Source organism: Theropithecus gelada, chromosome 4 (assembly GCF_003255815.1).
Source record: "Theropithecus gelada isolate Dixy chromosome 4, Tgel_1.0, whole genome shotgun sequence".
Lineage (NCBI taxonomy): Eukaryota > Metazoa > Chordata > Mammalia > Primates > Cercopithecidae > Theropithecus > Theropithecus gelada.
Genome location: NC_037671.1, coordinates 35,481,834 through 35,508,587, shown reverse-complemented (window position 1 = coordinate 35,508,587; position 26,754 = coordinate 35,481,834). Strand labels below are relative to the sequence as shown.

General features: G+C 54.1%; 4 protein-coding genes across 10 annotated transcripts in view; 2 read left to right on the top strand and 2 right to left on the bottom strand.

Annotated features, from left to right (window-relative positions):
* Positions 1-835: 835 nt before the first annotated feature.
* On the bottom strand, positions 836-3,219 carry HSD17B8 (hydroxysteroid 17-beta dehydrogenase 8). The gene is made up of 9 exons (XM_025381376.1): positions 2,936-3,219; positions 2,533-2,750; positions 2,312-2,428; positions 2,110-2,202; positions 1,924-2,009; positions 1,737-1,821; positions 1,491-1,533; positions 1,218-1,292; positions 836-1,029 (listed from the first exon to the last, which is right to left on the bottom strand). The coding sequence occupies exons 1-9, from the start codon at positions 2,985-2,987 to the stop codon at positions 1,013-1,015; spliced, it is 786 nt and encodes a 261-aa protein (XP_025237161.1). The 5' UTR covers positions 2,988-3,219; the 3' UTR covers positions 836-1,012.
* A 1-nt stretch (position 3,220) lies between these two features.
* On the bottom strand, positions 3,221-6,786 carry SLC39A7 (solute carrier family 39 member 7). 2 transcript variants are annotated; one of them, XM_025381373.1, is made up of 8 exons: positions 6,674-6,786; positions 5,953-6,367; positions 5,696-5,864; positions 5,484-5,537; positions 5,206-5,346; positions 4,933-5,073; positions 4,528-4,724; positions 3,221-4,094 (listed from the first exon to the last, which is right to left on the bottom strand). In XM_025381373.1, exons 2-8 carry the CDS (start codon positions 6,361-6,363, stop codon positions 3,822-3,824), a joined length of 1,386 nt encoding a protein of 461 aa, XP_025237158.1. In that variant the 5' UTR covers positions 6,364-6,367; positions 6,674-6,786; the 3' UTR covers positions 3,221-3,821. The 2 variants fall into 2 exon arrangements, with proteins under 2 accessions (XP_025237158.1, XP_025237159.1); XM_025381374.1 differs by having other exon boundaries at positions 5,696-5,848; positions 6,221-6,367.
* RXRB (retinoid X receptor beta) lies at positions 6,759-13,985 on the top strand. Of its 4 annotated transcripts, none has more exons than XM_025381370.1 (10): positions 6,922-7,369; positions 8,184-8,431; positions 9,133-9,289; positions 9,661-9,840; positions 10,974-11,146; positions 11,543-11,672; positions 11,874-12,006; positions 12,122-12,213; positions 12,526-12,631; positions 12,746-13,985. In XM_025381370.1, exons 1-10 carry the CDS (start codon positions 7,135-7,137, stop codon positions 12,891-12,893), a joined length of 1,602 nt encoding a protein of 533 aa, XP_025237155.1. In that variant the 5' UTR covers positions 6,922-7,134; the 3' UTR covers positions 12,894-13,985. The 4 variants fall into 4 exon arrangements, with proteins under 4 accessions (XP_025237157.1, XP_025237155.1, XP_025237154.1 ...); XM_025381369.1 differs by having other exon boundaries at positions 12,110-12,213; XM_025381371.1 differs by having other exon boundaries at positions 6,944-7,369; positions 11,949-12,006.
* Positions 13,986-15,130: 1,145 nt separating this feature from the next.
* The window catches only part of COL11A2 (collagen type XI alpha 2 chain), a 29,615-nt gene continuing 17,991 nt past the window's right edge, over positions 15,131-26,754 (top strand). The window contains exons 1-10 of one of the 3 annotated variants that reach the window (XM_025382384.1): positions 15,131-15,407; positions 18,119-18,268; positions 18,407-18,617; positions 19,071-19,233; positions 20,754-20,945; positions 21,793-21,870; positions 22,514-22,576; positions 23,245-23,424; positions 26,459-26,518; positions 26,624-26,665. In XM_025382384.1, the coding sequence (XP_025238169.1) occupies positions 15,326-15,407; positions 18,119-18,268; positions 18,407-18,617; positions 19,071-19,233; positions 20,754-20,945; positions 21,793-21,870; positions 22,514-22,576; positions 23,245-23,424; positions 26,459-26,518; positions 26,624-26,665 (1,221 nt within the window). In that variant the 5' untranslated portion in view covers positions 15,131-15,325. The remainder of the gene's footprint in view (positions 15,408-18,118; positions 18,269-18,406; positions 18,618-19,070; positions 19,234-20,753; positions 20,946-21,792; positions 21,871-22,513; positions 22,577-23,244; positions 23,425-26,458; positions 26,519-26,623; positions 26,666-26,754) is intronic. The other 2 variants (XM_025382386.1, XM_025382387.1) reach the window with 2 other exon arrangements.

Below are 26,754 nucleotides of genomic sequence, written 5' to 3'. Positions count from 1 at the left end.
CTAAAGTAAACGAAGGGGATGGGGAGGAAAGAGAAGAGGAAGGGGCAGAGCGATCCCCATTGAGTGTAGGGAATGAGAGGGATACGGAGCGAGGGGATAGGGGGCAGTTAGAGACCCTGATGGACGTCTTGTCCCCGCCCGAGCTGAGGCTCCCGGACTTGGGCTGCGGCTGCCAGGGGGTGGCCTGTCTCTGGGACAAGGCAGCAGTGGGTGCCCTCGCCCCCCACCCCAGTTCCCCCCTACTTCCCTGTCCTCTCCTTCAGTCCGTGGCCAGTCCTTATGTGGGCGCCAGAGTCGATTAGCGCAGACCCCCCTCCCCTTCCTCCTCCTCTTTCCAGCCCCCTCCCTCCTGCTCTCTCCAGCCCCTTTCATCGGCTGGTTCATTCCCCTAATCCTGGCCCCCTCCCCTAAGCCCCCCCATCCGACCCCAGGCCGGCTGCAGCTATTGTAAGGTGGAGAGAAAGGGGAGGGGGGGACTCAGAGAAAGGAGAGGGGTGGGGGAGGGCCACCTGTTCCAAGACCCCCTTTCAAGGCCAGACTGGACACCAAGATGAGGCCATGAACAAATCAACCTTGGGGACCATAAGAACCCAGGGAGTTGGGGGGAGGGGACTGGTGCTGCAGAACCAGTGGAAAGGGGTGATGCAGAAACCCCTCCCTCCAAAAAGACCCAGAGTGTCACGCATACACAGTGACACACACTCTTTCCTCTCACACCCGGCGGCGGGGGTTGCCCTGGGAGACCAGGCAGTGAAAGGGAACAATCCTTCGGGAAAGGGAAAGGAGGGGGAGGTGGGGAAGGGTCTGAGGGCTTGGACACAAGAAGAACCGGAGGTGGCAGGGAAGAGGATTTGGAATTTATTAGGGTCACAAGCACCCCTGCTTCCCATATTCAGCATTCCTGAGCCATACACTGCCACCCCTTTTGTAGCCTGGGAACTTAGAGTCCTCATCAGCAGGAGGCCAGGCAGAGTGATGGGGGGGTGAGCAGAGTCCAGGGTCCTTGAGGCAGTTACATGAAAAGACCTCCTGGGAGGGGTAGAAACATTTGGACAGATGCATGGGTGAAGAGACAAATGGGCTAGGGGGTGCCCACTTTTGTCCCTGGCCTTGGGGACCTCTGCCCTTCCCAGTGGCTCCAGACTCCCCTTACTTGCTTTCTCATATAGTCTGGGTTCTACTTCTCTGCCCTGTCCCTCCCCATGCTGGCCTCATACCAGTGACTTCCACTGAGGCCCCTGTGATGTATCCACTGTCTTCAGATGCCAAGAATGCGACCACATCTGCCACATCTACGAGAATGGTGGGGAGAGGGCAGAATCCTGCTCACTCCTATAGACCCAAAATAGCTATAATCTCCCACCAAAGACATCCCTCCCCACAAACCTCTCCACAGACACCAACCACCAGTCCCGTAGAAAATCCCAAAACCTTGGGGATCTCTTCATTCAGGCCCCCTTCCCAGGGACTCCTCTCCATTCAGTGCTCACCCTCAGGGTCCCCCAAGTATCCCATCGGGATCATTTCAGTAATCTGCAAGGAAATACTCATGTGGGTGAAAGCTGCTTTTATGGATTTTTTTGAAGACTGAGTCTGTGACCCTTTTTTGTTTTCATTCCTCATACATTCATTGAATATTTAATGTTTGCCAGGAACTGTGCCCAGTATTCTCTCTCTGTGAAGCCCAGAGAGATTGAGTCTCTGAATGCTTCTGCCCTCCACCCACAGCCTCCTACCTTGTCCACCACTTTCTGTGGCACTTTCTGTGTCATGGGTGTTGCAATGAACCCTGGGAGGACAGAGTTACAGCGGATCCCATGTCTGTGGGAAGGAGAGTGGCTGCTGATTCTGGAGAAGGCTGAATGCTGGTCCCTCCTTCAGACCCCCCAGGTGCTCCCCAGCACCCTCAAGCATCTGACCAACCGTCCAAGCTCCCGGGCTGCAGTCTGGGTCAGCCCAATCACTCCAGCCTTGGATGCTGCATAGTTTGTCTGCCCCATGTTCCCCACCTATAGGTGAGTCAGAGATGTGGAATGAGTCAGGAGTCTCAAGGAGGAGTTCTCCTCTCTATGCCACTTGGCTGGCTGACCTCGTCCAACTCAACCTGACCTTTCCTGTGATGCTACTAATGTTGATGATGGAACCACGACAACCATTGGACACCAGGGCTTGTGCTGCAGCCTGAGTGACTAGGAAGGTACCCTGGCGGGAAAGGGTAACAAGGGAGAAAAGATCAGCTGGGGTGACAGCCCTCCTTCAACTCCCTCTCCAGGCTAAGGGGGCCAAAAGTAGCAGGTTCAGAGATCGCCACCTTGAGGTTGACAGCTATGACTTTGTCCCAGTCATCCTCAGACATGTGCAGCAGAAACTCATCCTGGGTGATGCCCGCACAGGACACAACGACAGATGGTGGGCGAGAAAAGCAGGCCTATGGGAGGGGGAAGTTACGCATCAAAAACCCCCCCCGCCAAAGAGCCGGGGCAGTGGAGGTAATATTAGAGCTTTAGAAGGGGAAGGTAGCCTGGCGTTCACCTGCACTTGTTCCAGCAGGCGCCTGGCGGCTCTGGCCTCAGACACGTCAGCCTGGAAGGCAGCGTGGTTCCCTCGGGGCGGCCCCTCCTTGTTCCCTGGCCCGCCCAGCAGCCGCACCGTCTCCTGTGCCGCTGCCCCGTCCAGGTCGCAGGCAGCTACGGTGGCCCCCTCTCCGGCCAGGCGTACACTGACTGCTCGGCCGATGCCGCTCCCGGCACCTGAGGTAGGACAGAACACGCCGGACCGGGCAAGGGGAGGAGGCGGCAGAGATCAGAGGTCACAGGGCAGAAAGTTAGTAAAATGTGGATAAGGGGTCAGAGGTCACAGCAGCCGCGGACTCCAAGGGCAAGCCCCTGACATCACTCCAACACCCCAAACCGCCCCAGAAGAGAACCCCCTCAACCTGTGACCAAGGCCAGTGCGGAGCGGAGCCGGTTCTGGAGCTGAGACGCCATTGCGGCCTGTGGGTGGGTGGGAACCCCAGCACTAAGCCAATCCCAGCGCAGAGGGGGGTGTGGCCAGGGCAAAGCCGGGGCCAATCAAAGACCCGCCAGCCTTAGGCCATCTGTGGCCACCAGCGCAGGCCGACCTCCCACTGCGGGGGCGTGGCCAGACACTGCTGCTTAGGGGCCCCGGGTGCGGAGAAGACAGGGGGCCCCATTCCCCCCAAAAAGACAAAGACTGCATGTGGGGCGGAAGATCGGAGGACTTTATTTCCGGTTGCCACCCCTCCCCCTCGAGTCAGTGATATAAAAGGAATAGAAACAAAAAAAATCAGGCCATGAGATTACCAACTAACCCTCTCCCACCCCCATCCCCCGGAATCACTCCCAAATTAGGACACATGATTGATGTCTGATGTTTATCCCCGACTCCTCCTGTTACCCTCTCTGTCCAGGACTCTGGTCTTCTCTGAAGCCTTCACCGACTGGTGGGAGAAAGGGAACTGGACCTTGGAGAACCTTCTGTATGGCAACTTGGTTCTCCGAGAACAGGTGGGGTAGGGGACACCAGGTAAGCTGCCATCACCCCCTCTCCCTTCCAACCTTCTTCATGGCCCCAACATGGTCAAGGGGTGCCCAACACTATCATCCCTCTGGCCTCTCATTCTCACTGCTCCAGCCTCTAAGACTGCCAGCCCTTGAAGGCCCTAATGCCAAAGTAACCATTCTCCCAGTCTACAGTTCCTTCCTTTGGCAGATGTCCCTGGCCAGGGCCCCCAACCTCTACACACCACTGACCTGGAGTTAGGGGTAGAAGTTTGGGGCAGGAGTAGTTTATCCCACGCCTCACTCGAGATGGGCAATCAGCACCATCATGACAACTCCCCCCAGCAGCCCCAGCACCTCCAGAAGTGACTGCAATGGTGATGCCTCCCTCAGCAGCTCGGGCAACACAGACACTGTTGCTACGTAGATAAAGCCACCTGCAGTAAATGGCAGGACCCAGCCAGGACCTGCACCACCTGCAACTTCACTGCCCACTGCTCCTCCTTCAGTGAGAAGGGCACAGGCTGTGCCTGCCAGTGCCCCTACTGCTGTCAGTAGTTGCAGACGCATTGCCTGATGGGCAGAAAAGAGAAAAACGCACTCACCAATAGCTAAAGATTATCAGTGGTTTAGAAGTGGCTGGTGGGGTATAGGTATAGGGGACATGGATTTGGAAACTAAACATCAAAGTAAAAAGAGAGGAGGGGGCAGTCTAGAATAGACAATTTCTGGAAAATCTTGGCGATCAGAGGTCCTTTCCAGACTTTCTGATTGAGTAGGCGTGTGTGTGTAAGACTCCACTAAACCATTCAGATGGTTTATAGACCACAGTTTAAGAAATACTGAGCTAAAGGACAAAGTAACCAGAACTTCTTTCCCCTCATTTCTAGAGGACTTGTCAATGACAGTATGAATTGTTTGGAACTAACAAGAGGCTGTTTGGGTTTAGGGTGAGTGAGGAGAAATAAAGGGTTTGAGGTAGCTGTGTTTGGCAGACATCACCAACCTGCTTTTTGCTGCAGCCAGACTGGACCAAGATGGCAAAGTCTCCGACCTCATGGGGCACTTCATGTAGCAGGACAGTCATTGTGGTCAGGATCCCTAGCCCCCGACCCCCTCGAAAGGAAGCCCCAATGGCCAGACCATCAGTGAAGTTGTGTGCCAAGTCAGCAGCCAGATTCAGGTACCCTGACACACGCAGATCTTGTACAGGACGAGAAGAGAAAATGATCAGAGGCCTCCATCACCACTTGTTCAGTCTTGGTCAGTTATTCTCACACCTCCCCTCAGAGACCACTTCACACCCAGTCTTTTAGTGTTTCTGAGACACCTGTCATTACCCACAGCACATATTCCATGTGATTTGTGATGATGTCCCTTGCCCAAATTTATGACCAACTCTGGCCCTTACCTAAGCCTCTTTTTTCTTCTTCAGCATTCTGAGGTCTCACTGGCCCATCTTTGGGTACCGTGCTCCCTCCTCGCCTCTTCTGAACCCCCCCTGTTTCCTTTTCTTCTTCTTCTGAGCTCTGCTTCTCCTTGGTAGAACGCTCTGAGGGAAGAAAAGAGTTAGTCAGCGTGGAGAACACATCTTCCAACATGTCCTCTCCCTCCTGAGGGCCGTAAGATGAGGAGATTCTGAGGCAGGCAAGTCAGCTTTCGGGAAAGTTGTTCCTGGGCTCACCTTGTCTTCCATGTCCATGACTTCCATGTGTGTGACTGTGACCATGTCCTCCTTTCACATGTCTCACAAATTTCTCCACAACAAGAAAGGCAACAATTCCACTGAGAACCCACAGTCCCACAGACAGAATGGGGCCCTGGCCTGGGAATGGAGGCATTGAGACATTAAAGGAGATGTGCATTACAGACTCCTCCTCCTCAAGTGCAGGAGGTGAGGAATAGGGAGAGACAGACCTTCCCCAGCACCCCAACTCCCATCCCCATCTGTCTCTTCCTCACCACCGTGGGAGTGTCCATGTCCGTGTTGCTCCAGAGTGTGGTGAGAATGAGGTTCTGGAAGATGGGGGGAAAACCAGATGAGGGAATATCTGACACAAAGGGTGTGTATTTGGGGGAATATCGAAAGGTCAGGGATCATAAAGGAGAAAGAACCCTTTTCCCCCAAAGAACAAAATAGGTTAGATTTGAGGTAGAAGTCAGAGGTTACTTACCAAGAGCATGAGGAATGAGGTGCAGGAAGGCATCTCCCAGGAGGCCACCGGAAGCAAAACTGAGCAAGATCTGAAGTAGAGAGCGATGCCGGGGGGAGTTTGACTCCACGGGGATAAGGAAGAGGACAAAAAATGGAGCTGCTGAGATCAGCACTGTGGCCCCCAGTGCCTGGTGAGGGAGAGTCAGGGTCAAGTACTGTGGTGTTTTCCAACAATCCAGAACCAGCCCCTCTCTCTCCCATCCCCTGGAGACTCACATAAGCCCAGAGAGTGACAGCATCCAGGTCCTGCTTGATGCCTGGAGCCCCAGACTCCCCATAGCCTCCATGGCTATGCTCATGGTCATGTCCATGTCCTCTGTGGAAGAGGCTCTCATGGGAGTGGCCATGGCTATGGCCATGGTGTAAATCCTCATGTGAATGTCCATGGTCGTGACCGTGGGTATGTCCATGCCAGATGCTCTCGTGAGTGTGGCCATGGCCATGGGCATGGCTGTGTCCATGGTGGAAATCTTCATGTGAGTGCCTGTGACTGTGGCCATGGAAGTCCTCTTGCAGATCGTCGTGCAGGTCGTCATGACCCGCGAGTCCAGCCACCAGAAGCCCCAAGGCCGCCCAGGTCAGCAGTCCCACGGCCACCCAGTGGGGGGCCCCCAGGCCTCTGGCCATCACGCTGACCAGAGGGACAGAGACAGTGACTCCACTTGACTCAACTCTATACCTACACAGGGTCAGCTTTACTCCAATAGCGCCCTCCGTCCACCTCTATGGGCCGCTCTCCCATTCCCTTAAGTTCCCACCTACCTACATTGTTCCCAAGACTAGTTCTCTTTATCCCGAACCCCCTCCCGGATGTAGGGCCCTGGGACACTAGTCTTTCACCAGCCACTTTACAGACTCTCTGGGCCCTCGTCTCTATGACTCATTAGGTAAGGAAAAGGCCTAGAAAGGATGGTAGAGAAAAACAGAGAATTCTCACCAGCTCCGGGATCCTCTCCTTTCCCGGTTTGCTCGGACGTGGCAGTCCCGCCTTTAGCTCCCGCGAGAACAGGAAGTTCCGTTCCACCTTCGTCCTAATGCCTTTACCAATATGGCGGTACTCTGGTAGCGACGAATCCATCCTGCACTGATGCGCATGCGCGAGTGTGGAGGTTATTTGAGGGGAGGGTGGGCGAGGCGGGCTAACAGGCCGGAGGAGACCGCCTCCTCGGTTTCCAACTAGACGAGGGGGCGGGAACTCGCGCCGAGACTTCCCGTCTGTACAAAGATGGCTGCCACATTGGCGCTGTCATTTTGGTACAGAGCAGAGCGACGGGCTTAATTCTACCCAATCCAGGCCAGAGTCTTTCTCTCAGGGGCTTCCTCGTGCTCAGCTACTCCTCCGATCAACCCCTGGGAATCCCTGGGAGCTCTTCGGTATCCCTACTCTCAGCCAGGGATATGTCTTGGGCCGCTCGCCCGCCCTTCCTCCCTCAGCGGCATGCCGCAGGGCAGTGTGGGCCGGTGGGGGTGCGAAAAGAAATGCATTGTGGGGTCGCGTCCCGGTGGCGGCGGCGACGGCCCTGGCTGGATCCCGCAGCGGCGGCGGCGGCGGCGGTGGCAGGCGGAGAACAACAAACCCCGGAGCCGGAGCCGGGGGAGGCTGGACGGGACGGGATGGGCGACAGCGGGCGGGGTGAGTGTCCCAGCAGAAGGGCAGGCGAGCCAGTAACCGCGTTATCTGCAACCCCTCCCCCACACCCTCCTCTGGTTTTCCTGGCGCTCCCGCCCCCTTGTTTGTAAACACGCGTCCCCTCCCTCCCGAGGGCCTTAGCACCCTCCTCCCCGGGGCGGGGCGGGGAAGGGGAGCTTCCGCCCTCCTAACCGTGACCGCTTGAGGCCTTGGGCACCGGAGGTCGCGGGCGTGGGAAGGGCACGATTCCTCTTAAGCTTCAGGACTTTGGGCGTTTAAAGGCAGATCCTGCGTCGTAGGAGGGGTCTCTCCCGCCTATCTCTTTCCCCTGCACGCTCTGGCTACCTGGCTTTACCCTGGGAATAGAGGGGCTCGATGGTCTACCCCACGTGTTGCCCCACCCACGAGACAGGTGTGGCTTTAGGATGACCTGGTATTCAAATAGATCGGTTGGAAAATTTTCCTCACCTGAACTATCCTCCTCTCCTTGTCACCTCCCTCCTCTCACCACAATGAGGAGTTATGCTGTGTTTTTTTAGCCAGTCAAATATAGCAGTGGGGGGTTGTATATCAATTTTAGTGACACTAATGTTTATTAATAAGTTCTGATAACCCACTACCATCGGACCAGCCGGAGTTACACAGTTGTTTGACAGCAGGGTGTCTCTGGACTTGGGGATGGGTGGAGTGGGCTGGGTCCGGCACGGTGGGGTATTAGAGAATTAAAGTCTCTAGTTGGATGTTTGAAGACTCATTTTCTTTTTTTGTCTCTTCTGTCTCTTTTGTGTCTGTGTACGTGTACATACCCCTCCCTAAGACTCCCGAAGCCCAGACAGCTCCTCCCCAAATCCCCTTCCCCAGGGAGTCCCTCCCCCTTCTCCTCCTGGACCACCCCTGCCCCCTTCAACAGCTCCATCCCTTGGAGGCTCTGGGGCCCCACCCCCACCTCCGATGCCACCCCCCCCACTGGGCTCTCCCTTTCCAGTCATCAGTTCTTCCATGGGGTCCCCTGGTCTGCCCCCTCCAGCTCCCCCAGGATTCTCCGGGCCTGTCAGCAGCCCCCAGGTGAGAGGTTGTGACCAACTTACTGCCTGGCCACTTTCGTTTTCTTGTTTTCCTTGTAACCGAGGATCCATATGTGAACTTCCCCATGGCCCATTGACCTTCCAATTCTCTAATCTTGTCAGTCCTGTGGTCTTTGTGAGACCCCTTGCCTTTCCTGAGGTGACTGATGTTTCAGTGCATGCTTCCTCCCCTAAAAGAACCCTAATATTCTTTGTTTTTGTGTGTGTGTGTTTTGTTTTGTTTTGTTTTTTTGAGATGGAGTCTTGCTCTGTTGCCCAGGCTGGAGTGCAGTGGCACGATCTCGGCTCACTGCAACCTCTGCCTCCTGGGTTCAAGCGATTCTCCTGCCTCAGCCTCCTGAGTATCTGGGATTACAGGTGCCTACCACCACGCCCAGCTATTTCTGATATTCTTGATGTCCTTTTCATCTATCAGTGATTTTCTGCCCTTTTGGTCCCATCTGCTTTCCCAAGACACCTGCCCTTCAGGGTCACTGTGTTGCACAATTTCGGGGGGCCTGTTTATTCTCTTTGGGGTTGTGCTCCAGGGATGGCCCTTCACATAGACTGCAGTGTAAATGATGCCCTCTGGAATGTGCACTGCAGGGCCTTGCTTAGTGGTAGGGAATGATTTCCATCACTTCTGTGAGATTCTCCTTCCCAACAAGTCTTCCTGTGACTTCCCTATTTCCCCCATCCCAGATTAACTCAACAGTGTCACTCCCTGGGGGTGGGTCTGGCCCCCCTGAAGATGTGAAGCCACCAGTCTTAGGGGTCCGGGGCCTGCACTGTCCACCCCCTCCAGGTGGCCCTGGGGCTGGCAAACGGCTATGTGCAATCTGCGGGGACAGAAGCTCAGGTATGGGGCTCAGAGGATGAACAGAGAGGGAGAGTCTGGGCCGTGTATCATCACCTGTGGGATTCCCAGGGCTTATGGGGTTTGGTCAGAGCAAGTGACCTGGGGGAGGCTTGATGAGAGTAAAGAAACTGAAGCTGAGATGTAGGATGCGATTGGGGGGAAGGTCAGAGGGAAAAGGGAGTGCCTGTAGGGTTTCTGAACAGTGGGGAGACTGGGACTGGATCATCACTCAGCTCCTGGTTCCCTATCTCTGTATTTGGCAAACGGAGAGGACTTAAACTTTAAGTTTTGCTAGGGGGAGATTGGAAAGAGACTAAATGGTGAAGCTGTCTCCATGCAACCTTCTTATTGCTCCTCCCGTTTCCCTGTAGGCAAACACTATGGGGTTTACAGCTGTGAGGGTTGCAAGGGCTTCTTCAAACGCACCATCCGCAAGGACCTTACATACTCTTGCCGGGACAACAAAGACTGCACAGTGGACAAGCGCCAGCGGAACCGCTGTCAGTACTGCCGCTATCAGAAGTGCCTGGCCACTGGCATGAAGAGGGAGGGTAAGGACCTTCCCTACCCAGGTGTCTTAGACCACATACCCTTCTCCCCTATCCGACTCAGACTGTGTACGTCTCTGGAAGGCTGGACTGTTCTCTCTCCTCTAGAGGGCGATATTTGATTTCTCTCTCCCTTTGCAGCTCTCCTCCCTGTTACCCTGTTCTGGCCCTTCAGTTTCCTTCTTAATGATTAGGCCTCTGTGGCCTGCACCTATGACCCCTCCCTAGACTGGTCCTAGGATAGAATAACTTTTCCTTACCCATGATGGGCTGTCTCCCCATTTCTAACCTAAGTAGTTCCTCCTCTCTTTGATTCCATGGACCTTCTCTGGTCTCTGTTTCCTGTTATCTGTGGTCTTTCCTCTAACTCCTGGGACTCTGACACTCTTAAGCTTACAGACTTTACTGAAGACCTCAGGGCTTCCCTTCCTTCTCCATCTTATCTTAAGTCAGATTCCTAGGATTCTGAGAGACCCTTTAGAGTGCATCTTGGTCAAAACGCCCACTTTAGAGAAGATGAGCCTGAGGCTTGGCTTTCCCAAGGTCATGCAACAAAGGAGTGGCAGGCAGGTTTGGGATCAGAACCCACATCTCTGAAGACCTAGGCCAGTGCTCCTTTCACTGCCTATTTGTTGAGTAAGAAGAGCACAAGATTTGCACTCAGACACACTTAGATTAAGTTGTATGACCTGCTATGTAGTATATGAATTTAAGCAAACTAATCTCTTTGAATCCCAAGTTCTTCATCTTTAAAAATGAGAATAAATGCTTCCAGCATCATTATGATAATTGAATAAATGTTAAAATGTGCTTAGCATGTTTCTTGGCATATTTTATTTAAAAAAAAATTTTTTTTCAATCAGCTTTCTCAGGCATGTTTTTTAACCATGTAGTAGGCTCTCCATTTAAATTCCTCCCTAATTCTTTTACCTACCTCACCTTTCCAGACTGACTTATCTGCCCTTTTATAACCCTTGCTTCAGGGCTGCCCCCAGTCCACCCTTTCTAGTGACTTCCCCATTCATATAAATATCTCCCAAGGGCCATGAGATCCTGATGGGGCCAAGTATATTTGTGGAACCCCTTCATGGATGGCTGCTGACTTTCCATTTTTTCTCTCCCGCTTCCCCCTGCAGCGGTACAGGAGGAGCGTCAGCGGGGAAAGGACAAGGATGGGGATGGGGAGGGGGCTGGGGGAGCCCCCGAGGAGATGCCTGTGGACAGGATCCTGGAGGCAGAGCTTGCTGTGGAGCAGAAGAGTGACCAGGGCGTTGAGGGTCCTGGGGGAACCGGGGGTAGCGGCAGCAGCGTGAGTGTTGGGGTCAATCCACTCTCCTTGGTGATGGGGGTTGGGGGAGGCAGTCTAGGTCTGTTCTATATCCCCTCCCCCTCCTTTCCCCTCATAACCTTCCTAACACTACTTGGGACTGGAAGTGCTGCCACACAGGGTCTTTCAAACCTCTGAGGTGGATGTGATAGCTCCTTCTGTCTCCAATCCCCAAACAACCCACTGGCAGAACCATAGGCATGTCCCAAATAAATAATTGTTTGCACGAATGCCAGAAGAGAAGCCTGACTTACAGGGATTGGTTTGGATGGGGCTCACAGGAAGACTATATGTAAGGAGGGGTTGTCAAAAGCCTCTTACAAGGGGCTCCCAGCGTATCTCAAAATCTTCCATAACTCTTACCCCTGTCCCCTGCAGCCAAATGACCCCGTGACTAACATCTGTCAGGCAGCTGACAAACAGCTATTCACGCTTGTTGAGTGGGCGAAGAGGATCCCACACTTTTCCTCCTTGCCTCTGGATGATCAGGTCATATTGCTGCGGGCAGGTCAGTGACCTTGGATCCCTTTGACCTCTTGACATTTGACCCCTCTTTGACTTCCCAACCTTTAGTGACCCCAGTGGCCTTACCTTGTGTACTCGGAGCCAAACTGCTGACCTCGCCACCTCTTTTCTCCTTCTCTTCTACTGATGTGCTTTGAATCCCTTGGCCTGATTTCTGGCTCCTGACCCTTGCTGCCCCACCCAGGCTGGAATGAGCTCCTCATTGCCTCCTTCTCCCACCGATCCATTGATGTTCGAGATGGCATCCTCCTTGCCACAGGTCTTCATGTGCACCGCAACTCAGCCCATTCGGCAGGAGTAGGAGCCATCTTTGATCGGTCAGTGGCCCTCGGCTAGGCTGGCATGTAGATAGAGGGGGTGGGGCTATAGGCTGGTCCGTGTCCAAGGCTGGCTGAGCTGTGACCTTTGAGTGACCTGCAGGTCCCTCTCCAGGGTGCTGACAGAGCTAGTGTCCAAAATGCGTGACATGAGGATGGACAAGACAGAGCTTGGCTGCCTGAGGGCAATCATTCTGTTTAATCCAGGTAAGAGGAGGATTACCTTTGTCTCTCAAGGCCAAGGCAACCTTGGAGCCTCCTCTTCTCCGAGACTCCTAAGTTACCCAGCTATCCCCCTCAGTAAGACCCTCAACCTGGAAATCTCCCAACTGGCCAAGGAAAAACCCACATCCACGGATCCATCCCACAAACCCAGTGGGCCCTGCTTCCCTTGCCAGGCCTCTGGTAAAGGGCAAGCAAATGCAGCCCAAAAGGGGCATCCTGTGACTGACATCCACACGGCCATCCTGATTTGGTTTGTCTTCATTTCTCTTCCTCCTCTCTTCCCTGCCATCCCAGATGCCAAGGGCCTCTCCAACCCTAGTGAGGTGGAGGTCCTGCGGGAGAAAGTGTATGCATCACTGGAGACCTACTGCAAACAGAAGTACCCTGAGCAGCAGGGACGGTGAGATGGGGCTGGGGGCACTGAGGCTCCCTTGGGAGTGGGGAGTGCGATGAGGATGTATTTAGGGCCCGTGTGCTTCCAGCTCTCAATCCCCCTCTCCCACCTCCACTCCAGGTTTGCCAAGCTGCTGCTACGTCTTCCTGCCCTCCGGTCCATTGGCCTTAAGTGTCTAGAGCATCTGTTTTTCTTCAAGCTCATTGGTGACACCCCCATCGACACCTTCCTCATGGAGATGCTTGAGGCTCCCCATCAACTGGCCTGAGCTCAGACCCTGACGTGGTGCTTCTCACACTGGAGGAGCACACATCCTAGAGGGACTCCAAGCCCTGGGGCAGGGTGGGGGGCCATGTTCCCAGAACCTTGATGGGGTGAGAAGTACAGGGCAGAACCAAGAACATAAACCCTCCAAGGGATCTGCTTGATATCCCAAGTTGGAAGGGACCCCAGATCCCTGTGAAGACTGGTTGTTTCCGTTCAGTGGCCTTGAGTCTCTGAATTTGTCGGGGTCTCCCGTGATTTGGGGTGATTTCTCACCCTCTGTCCTTCCCCCAGCACAAAGCACTGGCCCTGCCTCCAGGACCTTGCTTCCTTCTCATCTTGCCTCATTTTGCTTCCCATCTGAAGAGTGGAAATGGGGAACTCCCCCAGAGGTGGATATTGGGGGGCAGGCCCCCCAAACTGATGGACATGAGAGTAGGGCCTGACAGGCCTTCCTCTTCTCAAACCTGGCAGATGGGGGCCTCTCTGGAAGAGGGAGGGGCCCTGTTACTGTCCAGAGTCTCTTTTTACACTTCACCTCCTTCTGCAGTCAGACTGAAATATAAAAAAGGTGGTGGTGGTGGTGAAGGGGCTGGTGGAGATGTATGAACCGATCTGCTATTTTTAATTTCCTCTGAGGATAGAGACTTGCAGTTAGACTCAAAGAAGTACTGTACTTTCCCAGGTTGACTAAGAAATGCCAGTGGTGGAGGTGGGTGTTTGGGAAAGGCAGGGCCCTGAAATGGCCTGTCTCTAGGGCTCTCCAAGCACTAGCCTTCCCAGCTTTCCCCCTCCCCATCTCTTCTGTCTAACTTGGGGAAGGGGCCTGGGCTGTGAGGACAGGGCCCCCACAGGGGATGTTTTCCTGAGTGTAGTCCCGGAGGCCTTCCCTTCACAGCTCTCCTCCAGCCCTGGGCACATAGCATAGGTTGGGGACACAGGATCCTGGCCTGAGAATTGAGGGGAGGTGGCCAGCCCGCAGAGGTGGGGTGCTGGGGCTGCATGATTTTTGCCCTGCGTCCTTTCTCTTTGGGGCTCCTTTCCCCTCTCACTCATACATAAAATCGCTTTCAAATTAAAATCGCTGTTTTCTGGACTGAGGTGACTGTATGAGGATGGGCAGCGCCGTTTCGGGCTTGGGGGGGTATCCGGTTGGGAGCTCCGGACGCGATCCCTGGACGCTGCCACCGAGGTTCCCTGGGGCCCAAGAGGTGGACGCAGGGTGGGGGACACAAGGCAAGCTTTGTCGGGGAGGGGGGAGAGGGTGTGCCAGGCTAGGGGCGGGGCCGGCCAGAGGAGGAAGGGGGGCGGTGGCTTCTCAAAGGCGCCTTGTTCGCTCGTGCCCTCTCCGCGCCAGCGGGCGGCGGCGCCTCGGCTCGCTCGGGCCTTCCCTCCGGCCGCGCTGCGGGCTCCGGGCAGACCCGGCGCCGTGCCTGCTCGTGGGGGCGCACTGGGCGCTGAGCGCTGCGGGCTTCTCAGGCGTTGCCCGCTAGGAGGCGGCCCACGTCCCTGAGTGACCCCATTTCCCTGGACTCTTCCAACCAGAGTCGACTGCTCGCTCATCTTACCACTGCTCCCTCTCTACCTGGGCCCTGGGACTCCCTTACCGCGTCCCCCATGTGCATATCCTTGGACCTGACTATCCTGTGTGTGTCGGTGGGTTCCGGTCTCTGGCCTCTTGCTCCCCGTAGAACACCTCCCCACACATCCCCCGCCCCAGTTCGTCGCTATCTATAGCCTTGTCTATAAATACCCCCGCCCCGGCCCGCTCTGTAATTACACGGGGCGGGGTGAGGGAGGTAATTATGGAGACCTGATTATGGGTGGGGTGGGGACTGCGACCCCCAGGCCCGCCTCTCCCCTCCCACTGTGCCCTAAATCCCACCCAGGTCTCTGCTGAAAGGGGACTCTGGGCCCCCAAGAGGGAGGGAACGGGAGTGGGTGTGTGTGACTGGACGTTTGGGTCCTAGAAAAGGAAGGGGCTAGGGAAGATATTTGGGTTCCCGAAAAGAGAATCTTAGGGTACAGGCCATTGAGACCTACAAGGAGCAGGAGAGAGCCAGAGAGAGGGAGGGTTCTCGCCTCCCTCCCCAGGTGGAGACTGAGGGTGGGGTTTCCCCTTGGTGGTTGTGGGCGGGCGGCTGGAGGCAGGGGCCGGGCCGGGGGCGGGGGCGAGGTGGGGGCTCTGGGCGCCAGGGTGGCCGGGGACACACAGAAGCGGCAGCCACGGAGGAGGGAGCAGTGCCGGGAGCCCCGACGGCGCCTTGCTGCATGGAGCTGGGCCGCTGACAGCTGCTGCTGCCCGCAGCCTCTGACCTTCCTGGGACCCCAGCGTCTGAGGCTCATAGTCTGCTCCCTGTCTTCTGTCAGCCTCAGAGCATCCAGCGTCTCAGGCCGACCTGGGTCCCTGGGACCCGGCGTTCCGGTTTCTCAGCCATGGAGCGGTGCAGCCGCTGCCATCGCCTCCTCCTCCTCCTACCTCTGGTGCTGGGGCTGAGCGCGGCCCCAGGCTGGGCAGGTAAGAGGAGTCCTGATGCCTGAGTCCTCCGAGTCTGGCTGGAGCTCCGAGTGTCTCTGGGAAGGGGACAGCTGATGCCTGGGGCAGGAGCTTCTGAGTCTAACAAGGAGATTTGGGGCTTCAAGGGTCCAGGCTGGAGGGCAGGACACCTGTGTTCCTTGGATTCAGGGTAGGGATCTCTTCCTCCTTAAAGTGACTGGGGGAGGGCAGGTAGGGCTGAAAGGTGGAGAACCACTTTAGAGAGCCCTGAATGGGGATGGATGCTTGTCTTGGGTCCTTGGGAAGAGCTGAAGATGGCCAGAGCTAAAGATGGCCAGGGCCAGCCGGGTCCAGTCATTGCTGGTGTGGGGGTGGTAGATGCCAGTGTTGATGGGTGAGGCGTGTGTGTCTTCTGGCCTTTCTGTTGCTATCTCTGGGATAAGGGGTGAGCACCTGTGATTCAGAGCAGAGCCCAGTAAGCCCAGAAAGAAAGGGTGCCTTGACTACCTGTCGCATTAGCCTCCTGGACAGGGACCCCCTCCCCCTCCCTGTGCCCTCAATGCTGCCACGCAGCTGGCTCTGGGGAGCACTGGGGCTGGCTGCCAACAGGACGGCCCGCCGGACAGGCCAGGATCAGGTGTCTGAGGCCAGAGCCAACTCTTTGCATTCCTGCCTAGCCCCTCCTCCCTCTGGCCAGCCAGGCTCCCCTGGGACCCTGGTGTCCACAACCCCGATCTTTTCCTTCTTTTTCCCAGGACCCAGAATTCCTGGCTTCTAGGAAAGGGGATTTGATGTCAGGGAGGAGGGGGCTGTGAGCACCAAGCCCTCAGCAGGCTGGGAAAAGTCCACTATTTCTGGAGACACTGAGGGCTGATTTGTATTTAACTTGACGATTCAATTCTTCTCTGCTTTAGAGAGAAAATGGTCAGAATGGCAGCATAAAGGATTTAGATTAGATTTCAGAAGGAAGAACTTCCAAGATGTGAGGACAGTGAGGCCCAGGGCCAGGACATTGAGGCGTATGGTACCTGTAGACTCTAGGAGTCTTTCTTAGGGGGAAGAGGGATCCTCTGGCATGGAGGCAGGAGGATGGCTAAGATGACTGTTTCTTATTTCAGGAGCTGAGTCGGTAGAGATGGGACTTTAGGGAAATGAGTTACTGTGGAATTCCTAAGGTTAGAGAATAAGGCATCTGGGGGGCCAGAGGTAGAGTGGTAGAGGGTGATAGGGCTACCAATGGGGAGCCTGTGGGGCAGATTAGGCTGGAGACAGTGGGGCAAGTATGTGGCCTGGTGTGGGAAGATGGTGGGCGGACCTGTGGGTAGGTCGTCTATATGATCGAATTGTACTCCCCTGGGGTTTGGTGGAGGGTAGGGGCCTCCAAGGTCTCCTTGGCCTGGGGTCTCTGTGAGTCTCTGTGTCTCTGTCTCACTCACCCTTCGTCTCTCAAAGCAGCCCTTGTGTGTTGGTGTTTGCGGAGCTGCCACACGCGCGGGGGCCAGGCTTAGGCGGGGGTTGGGGGGAAGGCCGTGGTTTCCCGGCTCCTGGACTCAAAGGGCCTTTTCTCTGCCTGCCCGCCCCACCTCAACCACCCCACCCAGCTCTGCTCTCCTGATTGCTCTGGCCTCTGCCCTGCCCCACACTTCTATGAAAGTTTTGCTGGAACTCTCTTTGGGATTTTTCCAATCTGGAGCTGATGGTGTGAAGAGTATGTATACAGAGGAGCAAGTGAGGTCGAGGTGATCTTTTGTTTTCCAGGGAGTTTGAGCCCTAGGAAGCTGAGTTCTAGGTAGACAGGGCTGGTGGGCTGGGTCTTGAATCTTTGGGTCCCAGGTGGTGGGGTTGGTGAGGGGGGTGAGACAGGATTGAGGTTCCAGGTGTGGGGAGCTTGCCTGGGTTCTGGGCAAGCACTCTGATGGGATCCACAGATGTGTGGCTCGGGGCCCTGGACTTGTTCCGGCTCTGCGTGGCAGCTTCAGCCCCCGCCCCCCATTCCTCCACCCCTCCCCAACTCATCTCCTAAACCAGGAGGCACAGACTCCTGGGAGAGCTTTCTTGTATCTTTTTCCTCAGCATGGTCAGGGTTGTTCCCACCCCATCCCCCAAACCTGGGATCGGTAGCTGCTCAAAGCCCCTCCCACAGAGCTGCCTCTCTGGTCTCTTCCTCGTGGCCCCCCTGCACCTCCTGTGCCCAGGATGATCGATTGCCCAGATGTTGTTTGTGCTGGAGACGGGACAGATGCCAGAGACCCAGAGAGTGAGAGATATGGAAAGAGAGTGAGAGCGAGGGAGAGAAAAAGATGGACAGAATGTGAGAGAAATGGAGGAAGACAGAAGAGATAGAGACAGAAAGACCAACATAATGAGACAGAGAGAGTAAGAGAGTGAGAGAGACAGGAGACAGATGGAGAGTTGAGAGAGATGTTCAGAGAGCACAGAGAGAGGCAGATTCATAGGCTAAAAGACAAAGGGAGAGTGTAAGAGAGGCAGATGCTAGGAGAGAGGGGGGCAGGAGTGTCGTGGGGATGAATGCCGGCTGATGCTGCCCTGCCTCCAGGTACCTTTGCATTTCCAGTCCATTCAGGCACTGTTTAGAAGCAAGTGAGGGTGAGGTGACCTTTGCCTTGCAGGGAGTTTGAGCCCTGGAAAGCTGAGTTCTAGATCCCAAATGTCCCCTATTTATGCCCTCCTGAGGGCATGTCCCTTCTCCTGATAGTCATGGACTCTCCCAGGTGCACCCCCTGTGGATGTGCTCCGGGCTCTGAGGTTCCCCTCCCTCCCTGATGGTGTCCAGAGAACGAAAGGCATCTGTCCAGCTGATGTGGCCTACCGAGTGGCACGACCTGCCCAGCTCAGTGCACCCACTCGCCAGCTTTTCCCAGGTATGGGTGACGTGGTGGGGTAGGGAGGCCTGGGGGAGGTAATGGGATGGGGCCTAGGATCAGACACCAGGAGGAAAGAAAGGGGTTGTGGCGGCTCCCTTTGCCTCTCACTCTGTGTGTATCTCTCTTGGGTACTAGGAGGATTTCCCAAAGATTTCTCTCTGCTGACTGTTGTCCGGACTCGCCCTGGTCTCCAAGCTCCCCTCCTGACTCTCTACAGTGCCCAGGGTGTCCAACAGCTGGGCCTGGAGCTGGGCCGACCTGTCCGCTTCCTGTATGAGGACCAGACTGGGCGGCCTCAACCTCCCGCTCAGCCGGTCTTCCGAGGCCTCAGCCTCGCAGATGGCAAGTAAGTTTGTTTGCTTCTCTGGTCTGCTCGGCCCACACTTTGAGGAGGAAGTGCCCCGGAACTCCTACACTCTAAACTGTGAAACCCTTCAGACTCTTTGGGCCACACCACACCTACCCACTGCCCAAACTTCAGTCACTTCTAGTCCAGAGTTTGGGCTTTACAGTGTGCAGCCTTCTCTGCATGTTGAACTTGCCTGTACCTTGGGCAAGTTACTTAAAGTTTTTGAGCCTCACTTTCTACATCTGTAAAATGGACATTAAATAGAATCGGCACAAATAAGAAAGTGATGGCATGGTGCCTGGTGCACTGTAAACACTCAATAAACGGTAGCCTTTGTTATTACTGCTCTTATCACCATTCGCTTCAACTCTCATCACTGCTCTCCAACCATGTTGACTCCCCCACTTCAGTCAGCCAACAGTTCACTTGAACCTCTCCCTCCATGTCCAGGTGGCACCGCGTGGCCGTGGCTGTGAAGGGCCAGTCTGTCACCCTCATTGTTGACTGCAAGAAGCGAGTCACCCGGCCACTCCCACGAAGTGCTCGTCCAGTATTGGACACCCATGGAGTGATAATCTTTGGTGCCCGTATCCTGGATGAAGAAGTCTTTGAGGTAACTAGAGCAATCAGAGGCAGGATTGACTTCTGGTCCCCTGTCTTGTGCCCACTCCCCTCTGGCCCCAGCATGTCATCTTCCTATTCCCTAGGCCTGCATTTTTTTTCTTGTGAATTTTCATTTCCATTTTATATCTTCAGGGCTACTGTTCTCTGCAGGAGAACTAGATGCCTACCTATATAGCAGTACTGTCCACAGCCACTTACTCTGTCCCTCAGTCTTCATCAGTTCCGTCATCCATCCATCCCTTCAACCCCTCTCTCTCCTCACCCACCCATCCATTCACTCACTTGCCAGACAACCTATGCACACATCCACCACCCACTCCCCCATGCATTTACTCATCTATGCATCACACACCCACTACTCATGCATGAAGGCTTATATCCACCCACCTGTCCATCCTCCCCTGCTTAACCACTCTTCCCTTCAAACCACCCATCTATGCTTCCATCCATCTATCCTCTTCAACTCCTCCATCCAGCTATTCACTCACCCACCCACCCACCCTTCCCATCTACCCATGCATACAAGGATGCATGCATTCCTTCAGCCACCCATCTATCCATTATCCTTCCACCAACTTAACCACTCCCTCCTTCAATACACTCATGCACTCATCTCCTTATTTCCCATCTGACTATTCATTCACCCACATAAGTTCACCCATCTACCTATTCACCCATTTGCTTCCATCTACTCTGTAACCCCTGTTCATCTACCCACCAGTCTACTCTCCCATACATACATTTATTCATTCACTATTTATCAGTGCTCCCATTCATTAATGTGTGTAAGCCTCCAGCCACCCATCCACTCATCTATCCATTCATCCATCCCTCCATTCACCCTCCAAGCCAGTCAACATTTTCTGAATACCTGCTGGCCAAGGAGAATAAAGAAGAAGAATATAAAGTCTCTATCACCCCCAAGAGCTCCCAGGTGGGCTCTGGAAATGAGACAACATCCCCTAAATTACGGTGCAGTGGAGAGTATGCTAAGCACCTTGTGTGGGCAAAAGTAAATGCCATTGGAACTCAGAAATGGGTTCTCCCCACTCCATTTCTAGAGGTCCAGAGAATTCTCATCATCACTGCCATTGAAAGACCAAGGCATCTAAGGCTGAGCCCTGTCTCTGGAAGCCACTGTGAAAGGGTTCATGCATTGCCACAAAGGGCAGAGGGGAGGCAAATAATTCTGGAAGGCCTGGGATCTGGTCCTGATTCTGCCATTCTAGGTGACCTTGGGGCAGTCATTGCCTTTTTGGGCTTTTCTGAATGGAATGTATCTGAAAAATGGGTAGAAAGAAAGATCCTTGTTCTGCCAACTTTCCTGGTTGTTATGAAGGTCCCATGAGATCCCTTGAGAACTGAAAAGGGCTGTGCATATGGAAGACTGACAGTGACCTTCTCCCGTCATAGGGTTTTGCCTAGGATTGGCCTCCTACCCTTTCTCCTGGATGATAACCTCTGCCTCTCTCTGAATCTCTCTGCTCCATCTTTCTCATGTCTTTGCAGGGTGATGTCCAGGAGTTGGCCATTGTCCCAGGGGTCCAAGCAGCCTATGAATCATGTGAACAGAAGGAGCTGGAATGCGAGGGGGGCCAGAGGGCAAGACCCCAAAACCAACAGCCTCACAGAGCCCAGAGATCTCCAGAGCAGCAACCATCAAGACTTCATAGGCCACAAAATCAGGAACCCCAGCGCCAGGTGAGGGAGCCAGGAGAACCCCCAAGTGCAGCACACCCCAGAGAGGGAAGACTCCCAGGCATCTCTCCTCCTTAGTTGTCCTCCCCACCCTCATCTTCCTATTCTCATCACCCCCTCTTCCTAGTCCTCATTCATCAGCCTTTTTATTTTCATCTAAAAATAAAAAGAGTTGTTATGAAGAATTCGTGGCTGGGAGCTGTGTTCCCTGCTCTGCGTCTCCTCTACCAGTCTTCCTGGAACTGTGTCCCTGGGTTTTCCCTTCCTTCCCTGAATTAAGAGATTGGGAGACAGTGGGGGCGTGGTGAGAGCTGGGGAGGCAGGTAGGAGAGGAGTGTAGAGGGGACTGAAACCAGGAGAAAGCAGTTAGGACGGTGAGACCAAGGAGGAGGAATGGGAAGAAGTGGGGATGGAGGGAATGTCAGAGTAGGGGTGGGTCTGCAGAATTGTGGGGGTGGGGAGCCTGGTCTCTGGCCCCCACCTACCTGGAGGGGCAGGAAAAGGGGAGGTGGTGGGGGAAGGGAAGGGAAGGGAGCTTGGGTTAGGTGGGGCCTGGACAGTTAGAATACAGATAGGCTCTGGGGTCAGTGGACTGAAGATCAGAGGGTCAATCTCTTAATCATGTCTGCTTCTGCCTCACATGTGGAACTCCTTGTCTCTGTTCCACCTCCCCCCACCTCCCTCCTGACCCTCAACCTCTCCTTTCATCTTCAACTCTCTGTTTCCCAACTCCACACCTCCCCCGTTTCCCAACACCCACACCATCTTTTTATCTCCCTCTCCTGCCCTTCACCCCACACCTTCCAATTACCTCATCCCCTTCCTGTCTATGCCCACCCCCCAATCCCAGCCCACTGAGTCTCTCTACTATGACTACGAGCCCCCGTATTATGATGTGATGACTACGGGGACAACCCCTGATTATCAGGTAAACTCAAGGGACCCCTTCATTTCTTCCCTTTCTCCCAGCACCCCCAGCAATCATCTCCTAGAACACCTTCCTCCCCCCCCCCATGCTGTGGGAAGAGGCACAGTGTGTTTAGATGATGGGGATTTACTTACTCCCTGCCCCCTCCCTGTCTCTCTGCTGCAGCACCCTGGGAGCCCCCACCACAGGCCTCCCCCTTCCCCTAGGGGGCGTCGGACCCCTCCCCGAAAGCCTACCCTACCTGCCAAGCGGTCAGCGGCCCGGCAGGCGTCCCCCTCACCAGATCGGAGGCCCTCTCCAACTGCAGGCTTTGGCCCAGCACAGGGCCAGCCTCCCCCTTCCCGACGCCCAGCTCGGAGGGCAGCTTCCCCCACTGCCTGGCCCCCCGCCAGGACCAGAGGCAGCGGTTACCGGCAGGTAGAGCCGGGGCATCCAGATCTCTGCCCCCAAACCTCTATGACCTTGGAGGTTCACTCTCCCCAAACTATCCCCCTCCAAAGGGACTGCAAGATCTGAGATTTCCCCCATCCCCCAGCTCAGACAGACCCTGCCCTTGGGGGACGGGTGCTGCTTTGCCACCCTTCCGCTAACCTTTCTCCTTCCTTCCCACCCTGTGCTACTCTTCTTCTCTCTTTGGGGTCAGGACCCCACCCCAGGTGAAGAGGAAGAAATCCTGGAGTCAAGCCCCTTGCCACCCCTTGAGGAGGTAACTTTATGCCCCACCCTCACCCTAGCTGGGGGAAATGGGCACCTGTGACTCACTCCCCTCGGCCCGTGACATCTTGATGGACCAGCCCCTCCTCTGGCCGGAGGGTTCTTCCTCATTTCCATTGATGGCCTCTGTCTTTGGGTCACTCTATAGTTCTGTGGGTCTGCTTGTCTCTCTAAGTCCAGCCAGTTCCCTTTAGTATCCAGGCCTTCTTCCACGATTCTTTGATTCCAGAGTGACCTCGTCTCCATGTTGGTGTCTAATGGTCTTACTTTCTATGTCCTATTTCTGTTTCCAGGAGCCACTTTCTGTCCAATGTTGTCACCGTTTGTCTTCCCTATCTCTCTGGTCATTCCTGGACTACTTTGTCTGTCATTGTGTTCATGGACTGTCCACTCTGCATCCAGCCCTCCGGCCACCCTTCATTTTATCCACCACTTCGTCCCACTGGACCCACTTTCTGGACATCTCTCCCCATTTTCGGCCTTTGATGGCCCTTCCATTTATATACAACCACTCCCATGGCTCTTCTTGGGAGAAAAACTCCAGTTCTGATTAACCTCAGAATCCTTTGGGCTAGAAGTTGTCACTCCTGGGGTCCAGGGTAAGCCTCCTCTCAGCCCTAACATCCCCATCTACTCCTCTCCCTCCCCATCCCTGGGAAGGAGCAGACAGATCTCCAGGTCCCCCCCACAGCCGACAGGTTCCAGGCAGAGGAATATGGGGAGGGTGGCACAGACCCTCCTGAAGGGCCCTACGATTACACCTATGGCTATGGGGATGATTATCGTGAGGAGACAGAGCTTGGCCCTGCCCTCTCTGCGGAGACAGCCCACTCAGGAGCCGTAAGTGAAAGGAGCTTCTCTTTCATTCTTGACCACCAGTGGGAGCTACAAGAATTGCTTCTTGTTGGTTTTGATCCTTGGCTGTTGGCTGTGAGCAACTTCCCATCTGTGACTTGTCATTTTCTGTTCACATATGATATATATGTTGCTTGAAAAGATTACTACCTGCCTTCCCTTGCCAAATGTCTTACCTTGTGACTCTTGTGGATACTTCTGCTCAGGGCAGTTGGGAATTTAAATAAAAATTATATAGCTACTTCCTGTCTTTCTTGATCACTTCCTGTCTAACTGAAACTGGATTTCATAAAGCTTTTGGTCAATAAACTACTACCTTGTGTCCATTTTCAGAGTTTCTCTATCATTTCTTCTTGGTGAAACAATTTTTTTGTTCATGTTTCTACCGAACGATCTAACTTCCTATGTCACCTTTTTGTTATTACTAGTGTAATAAGGCCACTTATTATCTGTCCCTTCCTGCCTTCTCCAGCTGTGGCATCCATCTTGGTAACTGTGTCTGTTACCAAGACACAGTTGGACTGCAAGGGATATATTATTTCTGTTCTGGCTCTAGTTTTTCATGCTATCTTGTGACAATTCCCTTTGACAATAAGCCACTTCCTGTATGTCTCAGGTCATCTAAATCATAAAGTTTCCATTGTGGGCCTCAATATTTCTCATGGCTACTTTCTGTGTGTCCTAGCCTTGATGTTTGTGTTTTCTGGAAGAATTACCCTTCACTGTCATGATTCCCTTTGCAGGAGTCACATTCTACCTGTTTTGTGCCCTTCTTTTCTCTCTGGGTCATGGTAGCCATGTTGTTGTTGAAGGTTCACTTCCTGGATCCTCTTTCTTTGGCTGCTTCCTGTCCAGCCACTTCCTGTTTGTCCAGTTTGTTTTCTAGCCATGTTGGCCATGTTTAATTTTCCTTGGCTCTGGCATCATTCTTGCTTCCACGTGTTTGTCATTTTGTTCTGTGTCCCTTAGTTGTTCTCATATCTTCCAGTATTCCCTGTCAGTGGGACTGCTTCCTGTCCACTCTGCTCCATCTTCTGCCTGCCTTGCAGTTCTGGCTGCCTCCTCTACTGTGCTGCTGCATCCCATACCTCCCCTCTCTTGCCTCCCTTGAGCTTCTGCTGCCTTTCTTTTATGCTGCTCTCTGGGTATTTGGGGTTGATATGGGATTTCAGAGAGTTTTGAAACTGATCATTGCTGTTTGGTCAGAATGAAGGTGGAGAGGGACATTCTGAAGATCTTTGTTGGGGGGAGTTGGGGTGGTGGTGAATGTCTCCCATTCTCCCTGTTCTTTTGTTTCTGGCCCTAGAGTTGGGAACAGTTATCTGAGTGGAGGTGTGCAAGGGAGGGAACTGGTGGGCTTGGAATGTACTTGAGGGCCAGAGGAAGGGCAATGCATTCAGTGGGGACTGCTCTCCAATTTTTTTTTTTTTTTTGAGGCAGTGTCTCACTCTGTCACCCAGGTTGGAGTGCAGTGGCAGAATCTTGGCTCACTGCAACCTCTGCTTCCTGGGTTCAAGCAATCCTCCTGCCTCAGCCTCCTGAGTAGCTGGGATTACAGACATGTGCCACCACGCCCGGCTATTTTTTGTATTTTTAGTTGAGACGGGGTTTCACATGTTGGCCAGGCTGGTCTCAAACTACTGACCTTAAATGATCTGCCTGTTTCCGCCTCCCAAAGTTCTAGGATTACAGGCGTGCATCACCGTGCCCAGCCTCCAAATTTACTTGGAGTATGGATGCTTAACCTTTGGGGCATATTCAAACTTGTGAACCCTTTGACATCCTAAATAAAATTCTGTGCATAATAGCATATACTTTTTCATTTCTGGAGAAAGACTCAGAGCTTTCATCAGATTCTTTTTTTTTGAGATGGAGTTTTGCTCTTGTTGCCTAGGCTGGAGTACAATGGCACGATCTCGGCTCACTTCAACCTCCACCTCATGGATTCAAGCGATTCTCCTGCCTCAGCCTCCCAAGTAGCTGGGATTACAGGCATGTGCCACCACGCCTGGCTAATTCTGTATTTTTATTAGAGATGGGGTTTCACCATGTTGGTCAGGCTGGTCTCAAACTCCTTACCTCAGGTGATCTGCCTGCCTCCACCTCCCAAAGTGCTGGGATTATGGGCGTGAGCCACCTCACCCAGCCTAGCTTTTATCAGGTTCTCATATGGGTCCATGCCCTCCTCTTACCCCAAATAAAAATCTACCCACAATCTTAGAGAGATTCTTTTATGATGTATCGGGGTAAATGTGTGGAAGGTTTCTTAAGGTTCTAGGGATTCCTGGGGTGAGAGGGATTTTGGGGGATAGGATAGGGTCCTCTAGAAGAGGGTTTGGGAAGGTGGGTGGTTTAAAATCCCTGGAAGGGGCCGGGTGTGGTGGCTCATGCCTGTAATTCCAGCACTTTAGGAGGCCAAGGCAGGTGGATCACCTGAGGTCAGGAGTTTGAGACCAGCCTGGCCAACATGGTGAAACCCCATATCTAATAAAAATACAAAAATTAGCCGGGCATGGTGGTGCACATCTGTAATCCCAGTGTAATCCCAGCTACTTGGGAGGCTGAGGCAGGAGAATCTCTTGAACCTGGAAGGCGGAGGTTATAGTGAGCTGAGATCACGCCACTGTACTTCAGCCCGGGTGACACAGCGAGACTTCTTCTCAAAAAAAAAAGAAAAAAACCCGAAAAACCAAACAACAACAACAACAACAACAACAACAACAAAAACACTAGAAAGGTCTGGGGACCTTCCTGAAAGAGGCTGTCAGGGAGATGGAGAGGTTGTGTTTGCTGAGGTGGGGCTGGGAACTGTCTGGGGGGCAGGGAACCCTGAGGTCTCCTTGGCAGGCTTGAAAGGTGTATGAAGAGGGAGTTTTAGGGGAGGGCTGTGGGGCTTTCGGGTAGGGCTGAAGTGGTCTCGAGAGAATCTAAGAATCAAGGTTGGAGTTGAGATGGGGGCAGGCCTGGTGTCCTGGCTGCTCACAGGCCCCACTGGGGGTTACATGTGTGTCTCCCTCAGGCTGCCCATGGACCCCGAGGGCTGAAGGGAGAGAAGGGAGAGCCTGCGGTGTTGGAACCTGTAAGTTATGCTGGTCACAGGGCTGAGGTGGTGGAAAGAGGAGAAGCGAGTGGGGTTTGGTGTGCTGGTCCTGTCACCTCTGACTTTTAACTTTTGACTCCACAGGGTATGCTTGTGGAGGGGCCTCCTGGCCCAGAAGGCCCTGCGGTGAGTCTAGCAGTGACCTGGTGACCATGCTTTTCTCAGAAAGCCCTGCTATGTGCTCATCTGAGCCGTCCCCACATATGCCCAGGCCT

What these genes read in the sequence shown, in the direction of transcription:
- HSD17B8 (XM_025381376.1), bottom strand. Translation starts at nt 2,987, where the DNA reads ATGGCGTCTCAGCTCCAGAACCGGCTCCGCTCCGCACTGGCCTTGGTC. An exon ending in GCCTGCTGGAACAAGTGCAG is followed by an intron (nt 2,429 to 2,532) that starts GTGAACGCCAGG and finishes CCCCTCCCATAG; the next exon opens with GCCTGCTTTTCTCGCCCACC. An exon ending in CACAGAAAGTGGTGGACAAG is followed by an intron (nt 1,534 to 1,736) that starts GTAGGAGGCTGT and finishes ATTTCCTTGCAG; the next exon opens with ATTACTGAAATGATCCCGAT.
- SLC39A7 (XM_025381373.1), bottom strand. Translation starts at nt 6,363, where the DNA reads ATGGCCAGAGGCCTGGGGGCCCCCCACTGGGTGGCCGTGGGACTGCTG. An exon ending in TCATGGACATGGAAGACAAG is followed by an intron (nt 5,074 to 5,205) that starts GTGAGCCCAGGA and finishes TTCTTCCCTCAG; the next exon opens with AGCGTTCTACCAAGGAGAAG. An exon ending in AGAAGAAAAAAGAGGCTTAG is followed by an intron (nt 4,725 to 4,932) that starts GTAAGGGCCAGA and finishes GTCCTGTACAAG; the next exon opens with ATCTGCGTGTGTCAGGGTAC.
- RXRB (XM_025381369.1), top strand. Translation starts at nt 7,135, where the DNA reads ATGTCTTGGGCCGCTCGCCCGCCCTTCCTCCCTCAGCGGCATGCCGCA. An exon ending in GGCCTGTCAGCAGCCCCCAG is followed by an intron (nt 8,432 to 9,132) that starts GTGAGAGGTTGT and finishes CCCCCATCCCAG; the next exon opens with ATTAACTCAACAGTGTCACT. An exon ending in CCGGGGGTAGCGGCAGCAGC is followed by an intron (nt 11,147 to 11,542) that starts GTGAGTGTTGGG and finishes TGTCCCCTGCAG; the next exon opens with CCAAATGACCCCGTGACTAA.